The 24046-nt window shown below is 34.7% G+C and overlaps 1 protein-coding gene across 1 annotated transcript; it reads left to right on the top strand.

Moving 5' to 3' along the window:
* Positions 1-16247: 16247 nt before the first annotated feature.
* Positions 16248-23663, top strand: LOC141483002 (uncharacterized). Its single transcript, XM_074177099.1, has 2 exons — positions 16248-17904; positions 17963-23663. Exons 1-2 carry the CDS (start codon positions 17346-17348, stop codon positions 21235-21237), a joined length of 3834 nt encoding a protein of 1277 aa, XP_074033200.1. The 5' UTR covers positions 16248-17345; the 3' UTR covers positions 21238-23663.
* Positions 23664-24046: the final 383 nt, after the last annotated feature.

Genomic DNA, 24046 nt, shown 5'->3' with positions numbered 1-24046 from the left:
CTAAGTTTACCATCTCCCACCTTTAGACATTTTAAAAGTGTGTTTTTACGGGTCTCCCCGTCAAGAGACGTCCCACGCCGAAAGCATGGTTGAGATTTTTCCACCAACGACACAATTGTGGCACGCTTACCTCCTAACTGTCAACACCTTTCCAAAAGTTATTAAAAAGTTTCATTCTTTCAGTGTCCGGCACTTCGCCACATTTAAATTGCCTTACGGTTTTGCAACAACATCGATCTTTTAATTTTCTTTCATCCCTTTCAACAGACAGTTTATACTCACCACTTTCATCTTGTTTTTTCAGACTCAAATATTTTTCTCCTTTTCTTCGTTTTGCTGCATTTAAATTTCTACTCCATTTGCTAGTATTCACTTTCTCTTTTCTCTCGCTGCTGATACTTTCTTTTTTTTGCTGGAGCTAGAACTTCTCCCTCATCTGAACCATCTTCTGCTAGTTCTTGAACTTCATCAACTCCCTGATTTTTCACCGAAACACTCAATTTATTCAATGTTGTCTGATCCAGATTGTGTGGTAGTTTTTTTTGACAAGTTTCCTTTTGGTTTAAAATGTTTTGCCTCTGCTGAGGGATATTATTATGATAATATTCATCATCACTAGAGTCTGAAGAAGAAGGCTGGGACTCATCAGAGTCTGAAGCAGAAAACAAACATTCTTGCAGAATCTCGTCAAAAATGTTTTCATTCAGAAAGGTTTTGATTTTGTTCCTCTCTTTTAATTTATTCGCCCTATCTGGTCTCTTGCTAGTCCAACAGTTAAGGATATCTAGCTCATTACCAGTAACAACAGATGGTCATCTTACATGTGTAACAACATGTTTGCTGCTTTCGTCAACACCGAGATCAACATATGGTATGTTATTTTCACAGCAATCATCAATAGAAGCAGATAAGATATCAGCAGTAGGTAGATTGATTTCGTTATAATCGGCAGGTTGAAGATTGCTTTTGTAGACAGCAGAAACTGGTAGATCCCTTTTGTTGACACCAGCAGCAAGTGCGTCACTTTCATGTACCTCGTCGGATGATAGGTTGTTTTTTTGTACATTTATAAGTAGCAGGTGGGTTACTTTTGGATGTAGCCATGTTGACCAACATTTTCCCCCTTGACAGCATTCTTCTGAAACAAAGGAATACAACAAATGTATGAATGTAGTAAATATCTTATTATTATTATGTGACCTGCATAAGAACTTTTTTAATATTATTGTTTATTTATTTTTTAAATAATTATCGACCGAGAGATCAAGGTCTTGTTTCAACTTGACCATTCGGCATTTTGTCTGTCTGCATAACGATTACGGGCAAACAAGTTGACCGGTTTTTATGAAATTGGATATGAAGGTGCCTTATTGCAACAGTAGCGGTGTATGTATAACGATTTTTTAAATTCCCCTCTGGTTCAAAACGGGGGTCATTAATTGAAAAATAGCGGCTGCTATCGTGTACTGGCTAAACAGTATCTAAATTTCAAACTCACATTGGAGATAAAGCATTAAATTTCCCACAGTTTTTGACAGGCGACATTTTAACGTAAGCACAACGCAACGGTTAACCATCAAAATAGGTAATAAAGATTCCCGTAAGAGTCCTGTAAATCCGGCGTCCCCAGAACCAGGGAAAATGAAATAAATTACTTTTTGTTAACAAACATTTTTTTTTTTTTGGTTGGGTGTGATTATTTTCTATTGGATAATTATATTAATATAAAATATCATTTTTATAATTCGGGAGGGAGGGGTAAACGCTTGGGCGGGGGGTTAAAAGCTGGAGGGAGGTTAATGATTAGGTTTGAACCCTTTTTCATCATTGTTTAACCGTCGAAATTCAGTCGACGCACCTAATGCTTTGAGAGTGATGTCTACTATTCACAGAACTACTAGATTATTATTTAATTGATCTTTATTTGAGAAAGCAATTTTGTTCACGATTACTAAAAAAGGCTGTACCCTCACTTGCAAAAAGTCGTACGTTATACACCCCATCAAATGACCTTGAAGAGCTAGGAAAATTTAACACACGACCTTTTGCAATTCAAACAAAACCTTCAATAAAACATCACTACTTCAGCTTCATATATTATTTAATAATAGAGGTGTTCATTATTTAATAATTGAAAAAGCCAAATATTGGTTAAATTTTAAGACATGTGTGTTCAAACTAAAAGTATAAGAATTAACTGATTGTAACCTACGTATCTTGTTTTTGTTTTTTTATCTTAACACACTCTTAAACTAACTAACCGAAAGAGAAATAAATAAAATAAACTTACCTCAATTGATCTGGATTGCTTCACTTTTAACACAAATTGTTTATGAGCACTAAACAGTACAGCACGTGTGAGTAACCTAACCTCTTTGTTGTCAATCAAGGTTATGTTCTACAGTAAAAAAAATCTGCGGCACAGCATACGACTTTTTTACATTTAACCATAATTTAAAATAGATCAGCTGATGACATACAATATTTTTGTAGCATTTGCATACTGCAAAATGTTACCTTTAGCACAAATAAAATAAAAATGGACAATTTTTACATACGACCTTTTGCAAATTATAGTTTCGGGCCACGGGAACCACTTTTTAAAAAGACTTTATTTAGATTTACAGACTTTATTGTACAGAAGTTACTCTAACAATCGTACTAACAGAACTGACTCTTCCTTCAAGATAGGTGGCTTTTATAAGTTTATTATAACTTAGTCAGCATTTGATGAATAAGCATAAAGGAGGGTTCTATATACATAACTCCTCCATCCCTAAGATGAAAATAATACATTAACGTTATTTTCATCAACATTTTCTAAATGAATATTTTCTTGTTTATTTTTCCTTTTAAAACATTTAAATTTGTTCTTATATTGGGAATGTAAAATAAAATATGTAAGAAGTATAATAAATATAAATATACAAATATACATTAAATTATAAGAAGTGCTGTCTTCTTCTAAGGCTTCTAGTCGATGTAATTGGGTTTTTTCAGCAAGGTCCTGAAGTCGGGTTAGTTCGTCGGGGTTTACTCTTTCAGGAACTTTCATAGGGTTATTCTCAGGATGTAGCTGGATAGTATCTATTTCGGGTAACTGTAGAGGGTTTCCTTGAACGGATGTGGCGTCGTTGGAATAAACTTCGCCTCTAACAGTGAGGTTACATTTATGTGGGATATGGATCAACTGTGGTTGTCTGATATTTTCGTATCCATGCTCCTTACAATTTTTCTCAATCATGATCTTATCAATGGGGATACTGATAATGTAGGCATCGTTGACAGGTTCTATTATGTCCTGGTCTAATTGAATTTGAATCGTCTGGCATTGATGATCGGTTTTACCAATTAGTAATTTCGGTAAACAATCTTCTTTTGAAATTTGGTTGTCAACATGGTATATGCAGGTATTTTCAATTCTCGTACAGGGTTCATCTTCATAATGATGGTAAGTCGAGTTAAGAATTATATAGGGTTTTAAAGGAACGATAGCTTGGTTGAGTATTGGAATTGGGAACAAATGGAAGTAATCATAAACATTTTCAAGAAGTATCGGAAAATGAATTGCAAATATAATAATTCCATTTTTATAATTAATTTCAATTTTTAGTAATTTGTTATACGACTGAATGTTTTTAAAGTTTGGTAAACTGCCTTTGTAAAGGTTTAACATTATTTTTAATAATTCTTCGATATCAGATAATGGTAATATCGTGCTATGAATGATGTTTAATTCTGCAAATAAAATTGAATCTTCAATGTTATTAAGTATTGATAATATAATTTGACAATATATTATCATTGTATCAAGAGAATTTTGAAGTCTTAAGAATAGCGTGAACTTATTCAGATTTAAGACAATACTTTTTATTTGTTCGTCAATTAATTGTTGGTTTTTAACAATTTGCTGTAAGCTATTCATAGTTTCGTTCATAAATTTTCTTGTGATAGTTAGGTAATTTTCTAAATCATGGTGAAGCATGTTCTGATTCTTTTCCAAAGTGAAAATTGCTTTATTATATTTTTCTGCATCTTCATCATTTAAAGTACCAAAGAGCCATTTACTTGTTCTGCCTACTATATTAATAAGTGCCCTTTTTGATCGATTATTTTTTGAGGTTTAATATTGATTAATTTCACTTTGATTTTGTCTAGCAAATAATTCAGATGATTATACATGTGGTGTAGTTGTGGGTATAAAGGGTCTTTGATCAAGATAAATTCTGCGATTGTTTTTGTATTATTATTTAAGATGTTTAGGGGAGAATCAAATTGTTTTAAGTCAATGAATTTTATAAACGTATGTTTTTGTGTAGTGGTTCTTGCTTTTCCAAGGGAAAAGGGAAGGATAGGGTTATTTATCCTCGTCATTATTATGTCTTGTCCTGTCGTCGCAAGGATTCCAAGAAGTAGAAGGTATAACGTTGTCATCTGAAACAATTTGTTTCTTAATGATTTTTCTTTGTGGCTTTAACTTACTTTTATGGTATTTTGATTTAGAAATTTCAATTTTGAAGTTACTATCTTTTTTTGGTTGAATTTCCTTATATAAGGGTGATAATTTATTTCGAGGAGTTTCTTTAAGAAAAGTATTTTTATCAATTTTAATTTCTGGGGGGTCATTTCTGTTGGAATTTACTTTAGATAGGTTTTTGGCTTTTTCATTGTTTTGTTCTACTATTTCTTTTAATACTTTCATATTTCTTGAATGTTTTTCTATATAGTTTGAGGTTATCTTTTCTAACGTTACATCATAAGGGCTCTGGTGTTCTACATTACCTTTAATAATTTGGAAGGGTGTGAATTTAGTTGCGGAATGGGCAGTATTATTATATCCTACTGACTGCGCCAATTATAGTTTCGGGCCACGGGAACCACTTTTTAAAAAGACTTTATTTAGATTTACAGACTTTATTGTACAGAAGTTACTCTAACAATCGTACTAACAGAACTGACTCTTCCTTCAAGATAGGTGGCTTTTATAAGTTTATTATAACTTAGTCAGCATTTGATGAATAAGCATAAAGGAGGGTTCTATATATATATAACTTGCACCAACAGTAACGAAATATTACATCAATAACACCACTTTTCTTAAAGTCAACTCTTTTGCAAGTTGACACTGCACAAATACGACCAGGCATTTTAACTGAAAATTACAACGTTATTTAAGGGTTAGACAATTATTGCTATTACAATAATGTAAATATTTCCATTGTTTACCTTAATTTAATTTAAAAATGTTCAAAAAACGAAAAAAGTTCCACAATGGCAAAAACAAACCTCAAAACGGAAGAAAATAACATAGTTTTATATGGCATCTACGCGTTACACCAGTTTGTCCAAAAGCACAAAAACATACGACTTTCACTATAACAAACTCAATGTTTCAGAAACCTAATTGATATAGTTAAATAATAATTTAATTAAAATAAACAAAAACAATGTAATACTGTCCAAAAATAATCCTCAAAAAATGTTGAAATAACACACAGTCTTATGGCAGCTACTAAAAGTGTTACGTCACATTTGCTCGGCGCTTGTTTAACGTGGCGATATATGTAAGTATGTCCATAATCCACACTGAAATATAATTCGTTGAACGTGTTTTCAATCGCAAGATACATGATTCTCTTTCAGGAAACAGATGTGAAGTGTGGAATTGTTAATATTTTATATTTTTTATGAAACATGAAGGTCGATCTTATACAATGGAATATGTAGGTCACACAGAAATACAATATGTTGAATGTGTTTTCAAACTGCAATATACATGTTTCTCTCTCAGAGAAATATTGGAAGTGTCGTATTGCTAATATTTTATATTTGTTATGAAATATAACACTCGATCTTATAAAATGGAATATATTGGTTATACTGAAATACAAATCGCAATATACATGTTTTTCTCTCAGAGAAACATTCGAAGTGTCGTAAATTATGTTTTCCAAACGGAGGAAACACTTTCACTTTCAAAAACAATTCATTTATAACTTTTGAGATGTAGTAATTACAAGAATCTTCACTATGCAAGATCTTGAGTAAAACAACCTAAAGAATACATGATTCTTCTGTTTTTATAGGGCCAGAAGTACTTATCTAAACATTATAACATTATCTGAATGCCCTTTCTTTAGAAAGTAGATAGCAGGATTTCTGTCTACATAACTCCTCCCTTCTTATTTTGCGATAGTTCCATGGGGTCTTCGGGGTTTGTTGTGTGCTTCTTGGGCTTGATTAATTTGATATAGTATACTGCGGTTGCTACTCCAATGGAACAAATCAACATTAAGATGATGAGGCCTGTGTTGCTCTATGCGTGGCTGTTACTGCTCTGCCGTAGATTTTCTGCTTGTAGATTTTGTGCGAGGATTTCAATATGTTTCAGGTCTTTTTTGTCAATGGATTTCAACTTCATAGGAGAGAAAACCTGGTGTTTCTTCTCGTTCGAAATATCCAGTTTGGGGAGTTCGAATACCAAACTGTCGTTTCCCGTTGATTTTCACATGGCAATTCTCAAGTGAGACTACTGAAGGCTGGATAATTTGGTATATACCATTTGATTCGCAGTTGCTTTCAAGATGACTGCTTCGAGTGGTATTACTAATATTTGATGTTCATTGATTTGAGTTCTCTTCGTTTGGCTGAGGAAAACGGACATTTCTTCACAATAGTTTTTTCCTGATTTAATGTTGTCTGCTATACATGGCTGCGTCCTTCGTAGTTGTCGACTCGTACAATAGTACACATTTTCAATTTCTGGGTATCTAGCTGCTGTTGAGCAATATTCGTTTGTGTTGAGTAGAAGGAAAGGTTGTTGGGGAATGATCATTAAATTAGAAATAGGAACAGGATAAATTTGGAAGTAGGTATTTATAGTGGTTGGTTACTATAGGTGTGTGAATTCTAAATAATATAAAATTCTCCTGTATCATTGCTTGAACAGAAAATAAGCTATAATAATTCATAAAATTTTGCAAAGAGGAAATCTGTCTAGTTTCATGAAGATTGTTATCATATATTATAATCAAATTCAACTTTTATGGTTCTATAATTGAGCTATGCAAAGATAACGCATTTTGTATAGTAGAAATCAAGTTTTGTATCGAATTTAATTGAATAATAAGATTATCTATAGAATTGGCAAATGAGAAAGCTTGTTCTATATTGAAGAGGTCGTTCATTTCGTTTGATGAGCCTATTATTTGACTTTTCAGAATATTTTGATTTGTGAGAAGGGAGTCGAAGTTTTTGGCGTATTTCATGGTAATTTCTTTAAATATCGTATTTTGATTTCTGTCGAAAGATAGTAATTGTTCATCATTCTTATGTAGTAAATCTATATATTTTGTAAAGTATTTTGATACTTTTCCGACTCCATCAAAAGGGGATCTTCGTTCTTTGTATTTTCTGGAGAACGTTTCTAGTTTGCTTAATATTATTTCGCTAAATGTAGAGCATGATTAATATTATTATTAATAATGATAGAGTAATTGTTTTGACTATTATTCAACATTTGTCTGATATTATTTAATTCTGAGCTTATATTTGAAGTTAACTCTAAAGGTTGATATATAAAAGAATGTTTGGAAGTTATTACTTTAGCGTATCCCAACTGAACAGGGAGTATTGGGTTCTTTATTTCTTTTATTTTTAAGGTAAGTAGCCCAGGTAGAAAGAGGAGAGTCATCATTAGGATGTTCATTTTTTCGTTTTGTCTGTAACAGGACGTTGTGGTTTCAAATATTGTAAATGACATGTTTTATCATTAGTTTTTATTTTATTATCTGAGATGAGTTCTAAGTTTTCAATTTTTTTATAAGGTTGAACGGTTGAATTTTCTCTGGAGGTTTTCTTTTGAAAGTATATTTATTATTGTCAATATTTATTTCTCGTTGTCTATGTCGGTTAAATTTCTCAAGGTTTTGTTGCTGTGTTTTAGTTTATTCATTATAAATTAGATCTGATAGAATTTCTGCGTTTTTTGAGTGTTATTGTATATACTGGGAGATTCTTTCGTTTGTGAGCGGCATTAGTATAGTTTGGTGTTTTGGACACTTACCATAGGTAGGGAATGAGCCACCTCGTCAACCTGATTTTATGCAATGGCCCAAACCAGCCGGCAAGGGAGCTGTATGCCAGAAAATAGGTGTTTGGGAAAGTCCGAAACGTCTTGAGTATGCCACAATAATAAACTTCCTGTTTGGAATCGAGCGGCTGTCCCCAAACAGGTAGGAAGTTGCTTTGGTTAACTAGATGTTTGTTACAAACCAACTGAATGACAAACCAACGTACATTTTAAACATTTATTGAATGAGAAATAAAAACTAATAATACAATAGCAAAACAAAAGAAACAACAAACATCAAGTGCATGTAATTGCCTAGACATATAACGCCGGGTAATTATCTACTAAAATAAAAAGCGTGTTCGCTAACACTATCTTCGACAAATTTCACCACAAATGACGGTACGCCATTTTACTCAATTTTGACAATTCAGGGCAGAAACGATACCAATGTATAATCATTGCTCTTCACACCCCTGTATGCATAAGAGAGATAATTTGACAGGTTTACCAATCATTCACAAGTGTTCATTATACTTGTCTAAAATTTTAGAATATCAAAGTAAGCAACAGAGAACATTATATCAATAAATCGTTAATATTCAGATATAACAGTATCAATAAACGAATACACAATTTTAACATAATAAAATCCAGGACAATGGCACACACATAAAATATTGGATTTCACTATCATATCTGAGACTCTGCTCACCTGTACTTTATCATCAAATATACAAAACCAAAATAGAAATAATTCATAGCACAATCATTGCAAAGGTAACTAAGTAACCACCGTTTCGCAACCATAATATAAAATGTATGACACAATTTCCATGGTCAACAAAGATTTCTACCCAAAAATTACACACAAATCATGGTACATATCACATATAAACATAGACGAAAACAAGATATCAGTGTATAAAAAAATTGCAATAAACATAGTATAGATATGACAGACAACAACCATGTATTCAGTGACTCTTCAAGTCGTAATCAATAAAACACAGACATTTACACCAAATGGACTTTAGAGGAGGTTGTGACGATAACTTTTATTAATCTTCGGAGGTTGATATTCCCGACATAGAGACTCATTACAACTTAGTTACCAAGAAAAGTTCGGTTTCTCCTTCAGGATGATACACATAAAATAAAATGTAATACTCCATCTTACGGTTTCAGTAATAAATTGCTGCCTTTGGTCGGTTTATTCTGAACTCGAAGAATTTTTCGGTTTGATTATAATCATTGTTCATATCGTAATTAATACCGGTGGTTATGAAACTTCATTTCCAACTGATATTTTTTATTACACGTAATTTCACTGACAGAGATTACTTCCACTCAATAATTGAAACTGGACTGACTATCATTTCGGATTAAGTTCGCGTAAACTTTCACTGACGGAGATCACTTCAATTCGACGGTTCAAACTAGACTGATTACATTTTTACTAATTACTTTCACTGACGGAGATAACTACACTTCGACGGACCAAACTGGACTGATTTAATGAAAAGTTCGTTCTCGTATTTGTAGCACGAATAATGAGGCAATAACCTGAACATCTGCAATTCGCAGCTGCGCGACTTCTTTTGTTTAACGCGGCTTTCTGATCCTATTATTTATCTACAGCAAATTAGCGGTGACAGGTTTTATGATTATTAGACGGATACCGACAATCCTTATCTTACTCGACGGTCAGAACGCATCGGAGTTTTCGTTTAATTAAGATAATTGGTGGCGCGAGTCATTTTGCGTTAATTGATCAATTTAACAGTTCCCCGGGCCTACATACTTTGTTTCACGACGTTTGTCTATCCGGTTTGTCACACATTTTCATCCATTTCGATTTCTGAGTTTTTTTGATTATTCCTGTATATACTGGGTGATTCTTTCATTTTCGTCCATTTCGAATGGGTTTTTGTAATCTAACCGTCCGCGTAGAATTTGAAAAGGAGTATATCTGGTAGTTGTATGAATACTATTATTATATGATAAAAGAGCATAATTAACCCTTAACTGTGCTGGCTATTTTAAATAACACCTGCATGCTGGTGGGGTCTCAACGTACCCCAAAATTAAATAACATCATTCAATACTCTACAAAAATTGCATTTTGAAATAAACGAACCACTAAGGCTAAGAAGCCAGCGCGTGGTTATGGTACGTTATATTTTGTAACACAATTTAGTGTAATTGTTTGAAAATAATTTCTATATTTAAACAAACTATTGTAATAATGATATTCTATACTACATAAACAAAATAATTAAATGATCATAACATGAATAATTTTTTAAAAGTTGCGCGCCAATGTGTATGAGAACCATTTTTTGTGACAATGTCATTTTTGTATAGTTTTCCTATCTTTAAATGAATATTACCGCAGGGAATTCGGGTCTACCAGATTATGTATTTTTTTCCTCTCTATTTCGTGAAGGTACTGCTTTGTTTTTTTTCTGAATAAAACAATTGATGTTAAGTCTTTGATGTTCTTAGGGATATTGTTAAATATTCTGGTGCTCAGATGAGTATATCCTCTCTGACCAATAGTTTTGGATGAGTACTCAGTGCGCATCATGTTTTCTTTTTTTGCCCTTGTATCATAATTGTGGTCAATATTTCTCAAACGACTTTTATTTTTATATTGATCTACCGCTACACGTAGAAAGTAGATTTGTCTGAGGTCCAGTATTCTACTTTCCGAATATAGTAGGGTCGATGAAAACAAATCTTTAGGAACTTTCTTTGCAAAATATCTAGATGATTCAAATAACTGCTGGCGACACCACCCCAACCTAGGATTCCATACGACAATCTAGACTCTATTAAAGGCAACTATTACAAATAGTATTTGAATGAATGGAGCAAATGTGTTTTTTGCACTTTTTGCACACTGTTTTCGTTTTTCGATCATAACTTCTTGGACAATCAGAACAACGAGCTTTCCTTGTTGGATTTTCTTCTGAAGATGCAGTAGAGGCTTCTGAACCACCTAGTTTGATTATTATCTGCCGTAGTTCTTGTGTGAGATGTGTTGTATCCCGTCGTTCGATATGAGGTTTTATCAGCGATTTTCCTAATTGATTCAGGTATGAACGCCTGGCTTTTTTTATTTCGTCATAACTTTCATTGCATTTCAGAATTATTAAACTGTTAACACCAGCAATATTCAAAATGTCATAAAAAATTACCATTGGCCATCGTCTGGTTCGACGTGCTACAGAGTACCCAGCACACATTTGATCAAGTGTATCGACTCCACATTTGTAAGTATTATAATCGTTTATTATATCAGGTTTTCCATTTTCACCAATTTTCTGATCATCATGCATTGTCGACAATAAAACGACAGATTTATTTTTATTAGGTACGAAGGAACAAATAGTTTTTTCTTCATTGTGTCCAAATAAACTTGATCCCACTGGACGATTTTTATCCGCTTTGAATTCTGAAGGAAATTGAGGTTTATTCATTTTCAATGTTCCAACTACTGTAAGTCCCCTTTTTTTCAATTCATCACACAATTCTATAGAAAGAAACCAATTATCCACAACCACATTTCTATTGGTTCCTTGAATTTCAGGAACAAGTTCTAAAACGGACTTGGTCGGAACCAATTATTCTTGTTTCTTTTGTTTCTTTCCTCTTTCTTCCGTCTCTCCATTAGTCTTATCTTGCTTCCCCCGACATTGGTATCTTTTCCTGTATAAATAAATGCATTGCACAAATAAAATGTGCGTGAATCACACATGCACATAATTTTTATGCCATATTTGGCCGGTTTTTTGGGCATGTACATTTTGAATGAACATCTTCCTCGAAATGGTACCAACATCTCATCAATTGTTACGTTGTTGCCAGGCGTATAGAATTTTTTGCAGTTTTCTATAAACATATTCCATATTTGTCTAACCGCCGCTAGTTTGTCGGAAGTTTTTCTCTGTTCCCTATCTTCTTTATCACCAAATCGTAAACAACATAAAATAAACAAGAAACGGGACACGCTCATAGTTGCGCGAAATATATCTCGCCCGGTACCATCACTCGCAAATAAACTAGATACGTCTTCATGTGCAGATTTCATGGTTCCAGATAAATATAATAATCCCAGAAAAGCTTGAAATTCGATCATATCTAAATCTTTTGTATAAGTAGGTTGTGGTCTCTTGAATTTTAATCTACACTGTTGAATTTTTATGTTCGTATATTTCAAAACCTCATTCAGTATGTTTTCAGAAAAGAATAATTTCCATGCAGAGCAAATGTCGTTTGGATCAATGTTTCTGGCTTGACCCTTTGCTCCTGGCAAACGTGTAACAATATTATATTTACGAACGCGAGTGATTTTTGGCATTGCTTTAGACCATTTGAAACAAATTTCTTTTTTTTGTTTTTTTTCCATAAAAAAATTGTTGATCTACTGTTTTTGACTCATCCTCTGAGTCAGTTGTTTCATTCACATTTCCCAAATTCAAATTGTCATATCCTAGATCTTCAATATTCGAGTTTTCCGAACCAGTATCAGTTTCATGACTACTAAAAATACATTCATCTTGATTTGCATCACTCTCTTCATCAGAATCAAAAAACTTGGGATCGTTGATTATTGCAGACAATTCTGCTTGTGTCAGCGGTCTTGAGCACATTCTAAAATAGAAACATAACCTTACTTTTTTTTATTATGCATAGCTGAATATATAAAACCACTAACTGGTTTCATATTATGGTATTTACAAAAAACTAAATAAAACATTAACTCACGTAGACGTGCTGGTGGGGTCCACAGAGATTTTAATCGATATTTTTCGAAAGATAAGCACTTTACTATACTTGCGCGACAAAGGGTCTGTAGCAACTGATGTGATCGAGGATTAACTAGACTATGAGCGCCATCTGAACGATAATTATATAAGAAATCGTTACGTTTACTACGAGTGGGGTCCGCATGGACCCCGCCAGCACAGTTAAGGGTTAATTAAATGGTTTATTGGTAACTACCTCAGAATGTTGTCCCTTTTGTCCTTGGGAAATCCTTGCTGTTTGTTCATGACTTCAGGAATCTCAATATGTCCTCTTTTCTTTTTTAAAAATTTGTTCATCAAGAAGTCAAGTTCTTTCCCAGGCTTGGTATTCTACGAAAGATGTCTTGTATTGTAGAGTGTAGCATCCTCGTTTTGCTTTAACCTGAATTTTAAATTTAGAAATAAAATAATTCAACTTAATTCAGAGTTATATATAATTTAATGTTATATATATAATACAAAAATTACCTGAACAATGTCACACGTCTAAGTGCGGTTCGGGTTCTTTTTAAGTTTCTTTCGTGATGTTAAATCTTTCCGTGAGTAGAAGTCAGAAAGTGTCATTTCTTCAACATCTACTTCTTTCCTCGCATTTCTCACTGCTACGACAAAATCCTGGAAGTAATACACTTTTCCTGGTTTTTCGAGCGATTGCTCCACATTGTGGTGGAAGCTATCCGCACTCATGGAAGTGTGCCCTGCCTCGAAATAATTGACTTTTATTGTATCACAAGGTATTTCATTTGAATTTATTACTTGAATCAAAAACGTGTGAAAAAACCAATTCTTATTTTGGCTCGAGCAATTATCTAACCAAATTATGATGTGTTTGAAGTCTCTCTTTTTTTTAAGAAAAGCATAAAAGGTGCTTATTAAATCCTCCTTGTTTCGGCCAGTGATTGCCTTGTGCCACACAACAGCATAAGGTTTAGAAGAAGGCTTATCTCCACCAGGTTCAAAGCTTTCATGATAGGCTACAAGCTTCTTGGCGAATAAAACTTTTTTAAAAGTTTCTACTCTGGGTAGCATTATAATTTTTTGCAAATCGGCTGACACTACCAAAGTAGTTGGATCTAGAATTTTCTTTTGTGCTTTGTACAGTTTCCTTGCCTCCGTAGCTGCATTGATGTGTTTTTCCAGTTAATACACTCTTGACAACCACCAATCAAGTTATTTTCTTTGTGATCATGCAGTTTAAACTGTGAACATGTTTCACATTCTTCATTGCCAAGTTTAGCGAATGAAATTCTGATTTTCCTTACTTGACATAGGTATATACGATCATTTTGAGTTAGGATGTTTTTCCAAAAAGTCTTTATGCATCAGAGTTATAGTTACGTCACTTGGGAGATAGAGTGTATTTGGAGCATGCTCCCGTCTGTAATGTGAAATTTGAGGATGGAATGATAATAGGTGAGCTTCCATCTCATCTTTAGAAATGAAGTTTGCTGATTTTTTTTTGCCTCTTTTATCGGGGACGGGCGATATTTGGTTTTTTGGTGTCTTTGCTAGTGTTTCAAAAATGCAACGATCATTTTTTGGCTTGTAGCCAAGGGTGGCCAGGAAAAAAGTCTTACATACACGAACTTTTTGGCCCTGTTCTCCCAAAAGAAAGTACTAGAATATTTCATTCCTCTTACTAACTAATTCAGATTCAGTTGTTTTCCTTTTTTTATCAAGACGCCCACAAGTTGTCAAAATATATGCTTTTCTATCAGCCCAAGATTTTTCCCAAAACGCTTGGTTTATGTTATACCTTTGCTCATCAGATATATTTTGGCGGCACTGTAAATAACAACTATTCTCACACGGGGGAAAACACTATGTTTTTCCTTTTAAGAATTATTTTTCTTCGCATTTTTTCTTCCTTACTTTCAAAAGGCAATTTTCCCTTCCTAACTGTATCTTTTTTAGTCAGATCCTGTGTAGCAGGCCTGACAGCAGTTTGTTTAGTGTTTTTGTCAGCAGAGACAATTTCACAGATATTATCATTTAAGCTACATAATTCATTACGATTTTTGTGCATCGAACCGTCATTTGTGCTAGAGTGTGTACTGTGATCACGATTCACATATTCTTTGTCTAGGTCTATCTGTAAGTTATTATTAAGCTCTGACCCATCATATTGTTCAAAATTTAGTTCTTGTATGTCTAAGCCTAGGCCTACCTCAGGTAGGCTTCTTCTACCCAAATCGGTACTGCATCTTCTAGGTTAGTATTTTCACTTGAATTGATTTCTACTACTTATTCTATGTTAGCAATTTCATTGGAATTAACTTCTATTCCTGCATTGCAGTCACTTTTAGACACATGCTAGACCTATCTGTCACTACTATTGAAGTTTTAGTAGAAGTTTTGCCTTGTTCTTTATGATTTTGTTTCACTCCATTTTCCTCGTCTTTTAGTTTATTCATAATATCACGAGTTCTTTTCCTAAACATGTTGAAGTAATTTCATTAATTCAATATTCATTTAACAACAACTAAACACATTCCTCACTTTCATCATTAACTAAAACAATCAACAAACACCAAATCTACAAAAATCAACTGATATAGATACTGATAACAAATAGGTGGTTTTTATTGTAATGCTCAGCTGAAGTGCAGTAACTGACCTCTGCTTAGCAAAAGTGCAGAAACTACATGTAGTTACTACGTTTCTGCTTAGTAATCATAATATACTGCGTTTTTCCTAAGTTTGTCTAGGTTATTAGCTCATTTTATTCACAAAAAAAACCCTTTTAAAAATATTTTACTACGTTTCTCCTAAGCTGAATAGATAGATCTCGTTAAGACGAATCCTTTGATGTACATAACTCCAAAAGTCACAATTTGTCACTAACTGCTTTTTTGGTGTAGGTTTAACTCTTACTGGCTTCAGAATCATCATAAAATTTTAACCCAAGTGGAACCCAATTTTTTTTCTCACTCTAATTATATGATTGCGGTATCATTCCATTTTTGTCTATACAAAAATCATATTTAATCTAGAAAATAAAAAATAAAATCGTCTTTTTTCACAAAAAGTGGTGGTTTATCGTTTGGACCACCATTCCAGCTTTGAAAAAAAGTCAATATAATAATAAAATGATACTTTTAATTAGAAAGTAAAGTGAAATATAGGAAAGATGAACTAATGTGAGTGATAAGTTTGGAAACTGGTTTTTTACTTCCCTAAACAAAGAGGAACGCCGCATGTGGAGCACTTCCAATCGGTACGCACGGGGTGTGCTTTTGTGCTACATAGAGCACACTTCCTCCTTGAAGTACGTTCGGGCTGATGCATCGATGATGTCCAGCGAATCTCTTTTGGAACATAAGGTTTCGATTTTTTTATCTCCAATTGAGGTAGATTTGAGCTTGCCCTTCTAGAAGAAGACTTGTTTGAGGATGCTAACGTTGAAGCCGTAAGTCCAGCTATAATTGCTCTTCTAAATGCTTTCGAACTTGTTTTGGGTAAGTTCATTAGCTTGTAGAGACAATAAGAATTAACAACACAAGCATCGAGAAAATGAAAAAATATGCGATGCCAACATTTGTTTCTTTGTCTATTGATTTTGTAACTGCTAAGTAGCTGATCGAACTTATCAACCCCATTCATATTTGAATTGTAGTCAACCAGAGCTTGTGAGTAGTTGTTTACAGCTGATTCTCGGCCTCCCCCCACCACTATGACGTATTAATTGCTTTTTTTTATTGGTTGTTGTTTGGTGAAGTCAAGGTGATGTGACCTTGAAGGGTGTGGTGTATGGATCGTTCAGAATTTTTTTCCCGGTTCTAATCCTCCCCCCACCAATATGATGTGTTATTTGCTTTTTTTGTTGTGCAGTGAAGTTAAGGCGTTGTGACCTTGAAGTGTCTGGTGCATGGATCGTTCAGATTTTTTTTTCATATGAGATTTTGTGTGTTTATGTGTGTGTGTGTGTGTAGGAGAATGCACGGTACAGGGTTTCATCATGTGCTTGTTTGTCTATGTACAAACATACGTCTGCATACTTCGAAGATCCTCCAAGTAATAAATGCTCCATCGGTGTTAGGGCACCAAGTTAGTAGTGGAGTGACGTCACAGCAATAACCGTTCAACGGCTAGAGAGCGACATGTTCACTCCACGACGTGTGGCAGAGTAATGCGTATTCATCGGTCTGCCCTCACCTCTCCCGAAGCGATGAAGGTTGTGATGTAACGCATTGCTCTAGCCCCGCTATCGATGGTGACACCACGGCAGCCGAGGACCGTCTGTCTAACGTCTACCCTCTCCGAGACCGCAACGACCACTGCTTGCTCGTATATCGACATCTGTTATCGCATTCAGTTGGGAGGTAATCTTGGCGCATGTAGTTGAGAAGTGGGGTTGGCTATGACGTCTTGACGGGTCCTATCAGAGTGTATTTAAGAAGCGTACGAGTGTTGGCTATGTCAGTTTACATCAAGTGAGTTAGTGAGAACTATTATATAAAATGTATTCCTGTGACTGTGGTAAATCTTTCACTCGTAGTGATAATCTTCGTCGGCATCAGCTCCAGAGTTGCCAAGGAGGGCCTGCAGTGAAACGGGTGAGAGTGGATAATGCAACACCTATGTATACGTGCAATTGTTGTAATGTGACAATTCCTATGACCCAAGTGAATTCTCACCGAAGAACCATGAGTCATAAAAATAATGCATGTGTTCAATTGTCTGACGGTGTTCAAATTATAACGAATGCATTCAATTGCCGCATTGCTACATACAGGGTGGAGAGTTCGATTGTAACCAGTGACTACATGTCATTTTTCAATGAGATTAGGCAGAAGGTCATTGAATTACTGGAATCAGCCATCAGGATCCATAAAAGCATCAAGGTGAATATGGAAGTTTTTGGGAATTATATTCTTCAGACTGATGATTCGAGGGACACGAAGTCATTTAATTCCCAAAATAAAATAGTGGACCAATCTTCAGATTTGAATGCTGTTTTTGATGGATTCCGTGATGTAATTGTGGCTCAAACGACTGAGTTCCAGGATCGTGACTCAGGTATTTATTTTTTTAAAATTTCAATAAGATTGAATAGTAATTTTTTTTTATAATTCAGGTTGGACTTGTGAAAAAATATTGTTTCTCGAGGTCAACATTAATAAATACAGTCCACTGGAAGGACGTTCATATGTGAAGCTGCCTCAATGTATTCAATGGAAGAAAGCTGTTGTGAATGTTCGTAATGAAGATCAATATTGTTTTGCTTGGGCTATAACATCAGCATTATATCCTGCAGATAGTCGAGTGTCCGAACTTACGTCATATCCACATTTTTCCACTGTTTTAGATGTCACAGGTATGGATTTTCCGGTTAAAGTTAATAATAAGAGTATTGAAATATTCGAAGATAGGAATGATATTTCAATTAATGTTTACGGTTTAGAGAGTACATTTGAGAAGGGTAAAATGAAGTATGAAGTGATTGGTCCATTGCGATACTCACAGAGAAGACTCCGGAGACATGTCAATTTGTTGTTTATAACTGATGACTCCGGTAATGGTCACTATTGTTGGATCAAAGATCTTTCAAGATTAGTTTCTAATCAACTATCAGCTCATAGACAGAAAAAATATTTTTGTGACGGATGTTTGATATATTTTTCTGATGAGAGATTGCTTTTACGTCATAATATGTATGATTGTAATCACATTAGTACCACAACACCAACTACTAATTTAAAGATCAATAAATATGGTAGAATGGTTGCGGAAAATAAACTAATGTTTGAAAACTTTGAGAGGCAAATGAGGGTGCCATTTGTAGTGTATGCTGATTTTGAATCAGTGCTTAAACCGATTCATGTGAATGAGCCAAATCCTGGAAGTTCATACACGATTAAAACATTCAAACATGCCCCATATTCATTTGCTTATTTGATAAAGTGTTCATATAATGATGATTTGTCAAAATTTGTTACATATAGGGGTGTAGATGCAGCTCAGAAATTTGTGAGTAGCATTGAAGATGATTTGAAAGAGATACATGAAAATCATCTCAGAAACCCTAAACCAATGGATACACAAACTGTCGAAGAAGAAGAACAGTTTGCTGCAGCCAGAACTTGTGGTATATGTAATAAAGCATTTACTGATGGTGAAGTCAAAGTAAGAGATCATTGTCATGTCACAGGAAAGAAAAGATCACATGCCGCTCACTCGAAATGTAATTTAAATTTCAAAATACCAAACTTCATACCTATCATTTTTCATAATTTAAGTGGTTATGATTGTCATTTATTCATAAAAGAATTGTATAGGAATAAAGAGAAAGTTGATGTTATCCCGCAAACTAAAGAGAAATATATATCTTTCACGAAGCATCTCTTTACACACAGCTATACCGATAAAGATGGTGTGGTTAGGAAGAATTATCTCAAAATGAGATTTATCGATAGTTATAAATTTATGACTAATTCGTTGGAGAAGTTGGGTGCAAACTTGACCTCCGATCAATGTTTGGAGATGCACAAACATTTCCCACAAATTGAGAAATTCAATTTGATGAGACAGAAAGGTGTATTTCCATATAGTTTTGTTGATGACATTGACAAATTGAATTATCCATTACTTCCGACAAAAAATCAGTTTTATGACACACTCAATTGTGAACATATATCGGAAACTGATTATGATAGGGCTAGAAAAGTTTGGAATTTATTCGAGTGTCAGAATTTGGGGGAATACTCTGATTTGTATTTGAAGTCGGATGTATTGCTACTATGTGATATTTTTGAAAACTTCCGCACCACAAGTTTAGAGATATATAACTTAGATCCGGCACAATATTACACTGCACCTGGATTATCATGGGATGCCATGTTGAAGTTCACTAATGTTGAATTGGAATTACTAACTGACATTGATATGATTCCCTTTTTTCAAAAAGGTATACGAGGTGGAATTAGTCAATGTAGCGAGAGGAAACATATAGCAAATAATAGATTTTTACCCAATTATAATCCCAATGAACCTTCCACATTCATTACATATTTAGATGCAACAAATCTATACGGTCACAGTATGTCACAACCTCTACCAACAAGTGAATTTACATGGTTGACACCAAATGAAATTCTTAATCTTGATGTGATGGATGTGAGTATGTATGGGTATGTATTTGAAGTGGACATTCATTATCCACAAGAGTTGCATGATAAACATTCTGACCTTCCATTTTTAGTCGAAAAAATAATACCACCTCGTACACAATCGAAAATTCCCAAATTAATTCCAAATTTGAATGATAAAAGAAAATATATTGTTCATTATAGGAATCTACAGCAAGCTGTCAAAAATGGATTGATTGTAATGAATACACATAGAGTATTGAAATTCAAACAATCATGCTGGATGAAACCCTATATAGATCTTAATACTGAAATGCGTAATAGGTCTAACAACAAATCTGTTAAAGATTTCTATAAACTAATGAATAATGCGGTGTATGGAAAGACAATGGAGAATGTAGATAATCGAATTGATGTTAGACTCGTCACACATTGGGAAAATATAAAGAAAAATATAGGTGCCAGCACTCTCATAGCCAAACCAAATTTCAAAAATTGTTCAATTTTCACTGATAATTTCGTTGCCATTCAATTGGGTAGAGTGAAGGTTCATTACGATAAACCATTATATTTGGGATTTTCCATATTAGAATTATCTAAAACAGTCATGTATGACTTTTTCTATGGATGCATCAAACAACACTTTGATGAAAATGTCTCTTTACTTTACACAGATACCGACTCGCTCATTCTTAAAGTAAACACAGAAAATTTTTATGAATTCATAAAAACTAACATAAGTAGATTTGATACATCCAATTACAGTATAGTTAACCAATTCAATATTCCAGTAACAAGTTCAGTCTTGGGTAACTTCAAAGATGAATTTCCAAATGATCCAATCATGAGTTTTTATGGTACAGGTGCTAAAGCATATTATGTGAAATCTGTTGATGGTGAATTTAAGAAAGCCAAAGGGGTTAAACGATCTGTAATAAAGAATGAATTGACATGCGAAGATTATCAAAAAATCGTCGAACAAGGTGGTATGATATTCAGAAAGATGAATTCATTCAGAAGCGTGTTACATGATATGTATACTGAATTGAAAAATAAAGTTGCATTATCATATCACGACGATAAACGATTTATCATTCCGAATACTACCCACACTCTTCCTTGGGGTCATAATGATATTGAATTTTATGAAAACGATCCAAATGAGAACATTCGTTGGATAAGTAATATTATTCAACAATCACAATCTCAGGAGACTCCATTGGATCAATTGATTAATTTATTATCTGCCGAGATCAATGATTGAAATATCATTCAATATCTTCAAAACCGGAAAATTCAATATTGATATTTATGTAGCCATTTATAATTAATAATATATGATAGAAGTAATGTGATATTAATGTATTATGTATGTATGTATATGTATTACTGTAATGAATATAAAATGATTAAAATTTTATTTGTATTATTTCTATTTCCCTAATCAATTACTGCAATATATAGTATAATGTAAATGACAGAAATATCAGTTTGATGAGAATCATCGTAGAGTGCACAATGTCTAAAACAATCGATAAGTTTGGTAGAAAAAGAAAATGGGGTGGTAATGTCATTCGAGGTCCTCCTGGGAATGGTTTTAAATTAACAAAAGATGGTCATTATGACATGCAAAGGAAAATATTGAAAAATACAAGTGAACCAATTGACAAGAGTGATTGTGTAACTGTATCATATCTTGAGGGGGAAATTAATGGAGCAAAGGAAGTTATACTTCTAGCCCTACAAGCTGCAATACAATCCACAATAGGCAATATTGCTCGGGACGCCCGGCAAGCATTTGACGATAAAATTGCAGAGGCTCGGATAACTTTCACTCGTAAATTTGACAAACTAACAAGTGATGTAGACATAAAAATGTCTGACATAACAGCGTCTACAAATAAAAAATTTGATGCTATGTCAAACATAACAGGGACTACAATGAAAAAGTATGATGTACTGGAACAGAGAGTTGAAGTATTGGAGAAAAACCATAAAGAAGTTTTGGAGAGAAACTATAAAGTCAGGCCATCATCATCAGGTGGACTGGGATATCCAGGACTGAACATTAATCCAAATCATAGAATAATACAACCAAAACCAAAACCAACTGATGATGTATTAATGGAACCAACATGGTGAATGTATTCCCTCGTTAGGTTAGGTTAATAGTTACGTTAGGTTAGCTGCATACTTACGTTAGGTTAGGTGTTAGGTTAGTATTCCCTCGTTAGGTTAGGTTAGGTTAGGTTAGGTTAATAGTTACTGTAGGTTAGGTAAGATTAGTACTTACGGTAGGTTAGCGTACTAGGTTAGGTTACGTTAATACATACGTTAGGTTAGGTGTTCGGTTGCATAGCGGTAGGTTAGCGTACTAGGTTAGGTTACGTTAATACATACGTTAGGTTAGGTGGTCGGTTGCATATTATGTTAGGAACGCGCGCGCGAAGCGGGCGCAGATGTCTCTCCAGATGTCCCGCCTACCTGGGGCCAGAGGCCCCACCCACCTGGGCGGAGCCCAAGCAGTGGGCGTGGCCCGTTAGGGCCATCCCCCCTCGTCGCCACCAACTTTTCGGATACCCCGCCCCCTTCCTGAAGCCCCGCCCCCTTTCCGAAGCCCCGCCCCTTCCCGAAGCCCCGCCCCCGACTCCCAACATTTGCGCATGTACACCCCTACCCTCAACGCGCATGTGCGCTCCCACCATTTTCCCACCACTCACGCATCGAAGTCGATACCCTCCGGAGAGCATTCTACAACATTCAGTTCGAGAAGTCATCTCATCGAGAGCAGTCCACTCCACTTCAAGGCAGTAGCTTCCAACGACTAACTTGACATTTGAATAAGTAAATTAAGAATGTTATTTTTTTATATCAACTAACTTTGTATTATTTCTTCTTTTTCAGAATGGCAACCAATACACAGGAGGTGAATAATGCTGTGGCGTCTATTCTGCCGGTGTCCGCTGACCAGGAGGAGGCAGCATCTTCGAGAGCGGTGACGGGTGACCAGGCAACCACTTCGCGTTCGCGAGTTAGGTGCAGATCTTCTAGCCCTGACTTATTCGAGGAGGAGGAGGAAGTCAGGGCTGTGAAGAAGGTTTGCCAACGACCTGCAGCAAGGGTTGGTCCTATTTCAAAGTACCGAGCTACTTGCAATAGGACTAATCCTTATGCAGGTAGTTTTTCGACCTCTCGTAAGAGGGCCTCCACACCAGCAGCAGCACCAGCAGCAGTGGAAACTCCGAGGATTCCTTCCCCGGAGTTGGTGATATTGTCCCCGTTGATGGTGCGACTACCACCGCTGCCAGCGACACCGGCGGATCCTGAGGTGTTGGTGCCACAGCCTATCGAAGAGGTTAGTGAAAAGTTGAGTGTTTTTCTGCAGAGATGTAAGGAAGCAGAACGAGCTTCCCGATCTAGCGAGGCCGCGTTGGTTACCATGAAGCGACAAATGGCTGAAATGGATAACCGACGGAGGGAAATCCAAAAGGAAATGGCCGAAATAGATCGGAATTATGCATCTCTGCAGGAAAGGTGTAAAGCAGAGACCTCTTCGATAGAGCTGTACAAAAAAGTAGTGACAGTTATGGACACTCTTTTTGTAGATAAAGTGTAAATATAAGATTAGTTTTAGGTTAGTTAGGAATATTTAATTATGGTAGTTTTAAGTTTATATTTGTTAAGTTTATATTGAATAATGGAAAAGGAAGTGAAATAAAGGGTGTACACTGTTTTTTGGTTTGGTACACATTGAACAATGCGATGGTTGGAGCATTTTTCTTCACTTCCTCTTATTATTATTATTATTTTTTTATTTCAATTCCAAGTTCTTCTAGACAAATACCTCACATCAATTTTTGTGTTCTCTAATCACTTGTAAATAATTTCATGTGAAGAAAATTTAAAAAATAAAAAATAGACATGTTTCATAGTGAAATCGACAAGTATATTTCATTTGTATTTTATCCATTCAAGTATCTCTTTCATTGAATATGTCTTATGTCACTTTGCAATTTACCCCTACTCATTGAATATGTCTTATGTCACACTGCAATTTACCCCTACTCAATGTC

Source organism: Leptinotarsa decemlineata, unplaced genomic scaffold, assembly GCF_025532065.1.
Source record: "Leptinotarsa decemlineata unplaced genomic scaffold, Ldec_3_MD MMD2_P_RNA_scaffold_14, whole genome shotgun sequence".
NCBI lineage: Eukaryota > Metazoa > Arthropoda > Insecta > Coleoptera > Chrysomelidae > Leptinotarsa > Leptinotarsa decemlineata.
The sequence above is the reverse complement of the archived record's forward strand: the minus strand, read 5'-3'. Positions and strand labels throughout refer to the sequence as shown.

What these genes read in the sequence shown, in the direction of transcription:
- LOC141483002 (XM_074177099.1), top strand. Translation starts at nt 17,346, where the DNA reads ATGTATTCCTGTGACTGTGGTAAATCTTTCACTCGTAGTGATAATCTT. An exon ending in GTTCCAGGATCGTGACTCAG is followed by an intron (nt 17,905 to 17,962) that starts GTATTTATTTTT and finishes TTTATAATTCAG; the next exon opens with GTTGGACTTGTGAAAAAATA.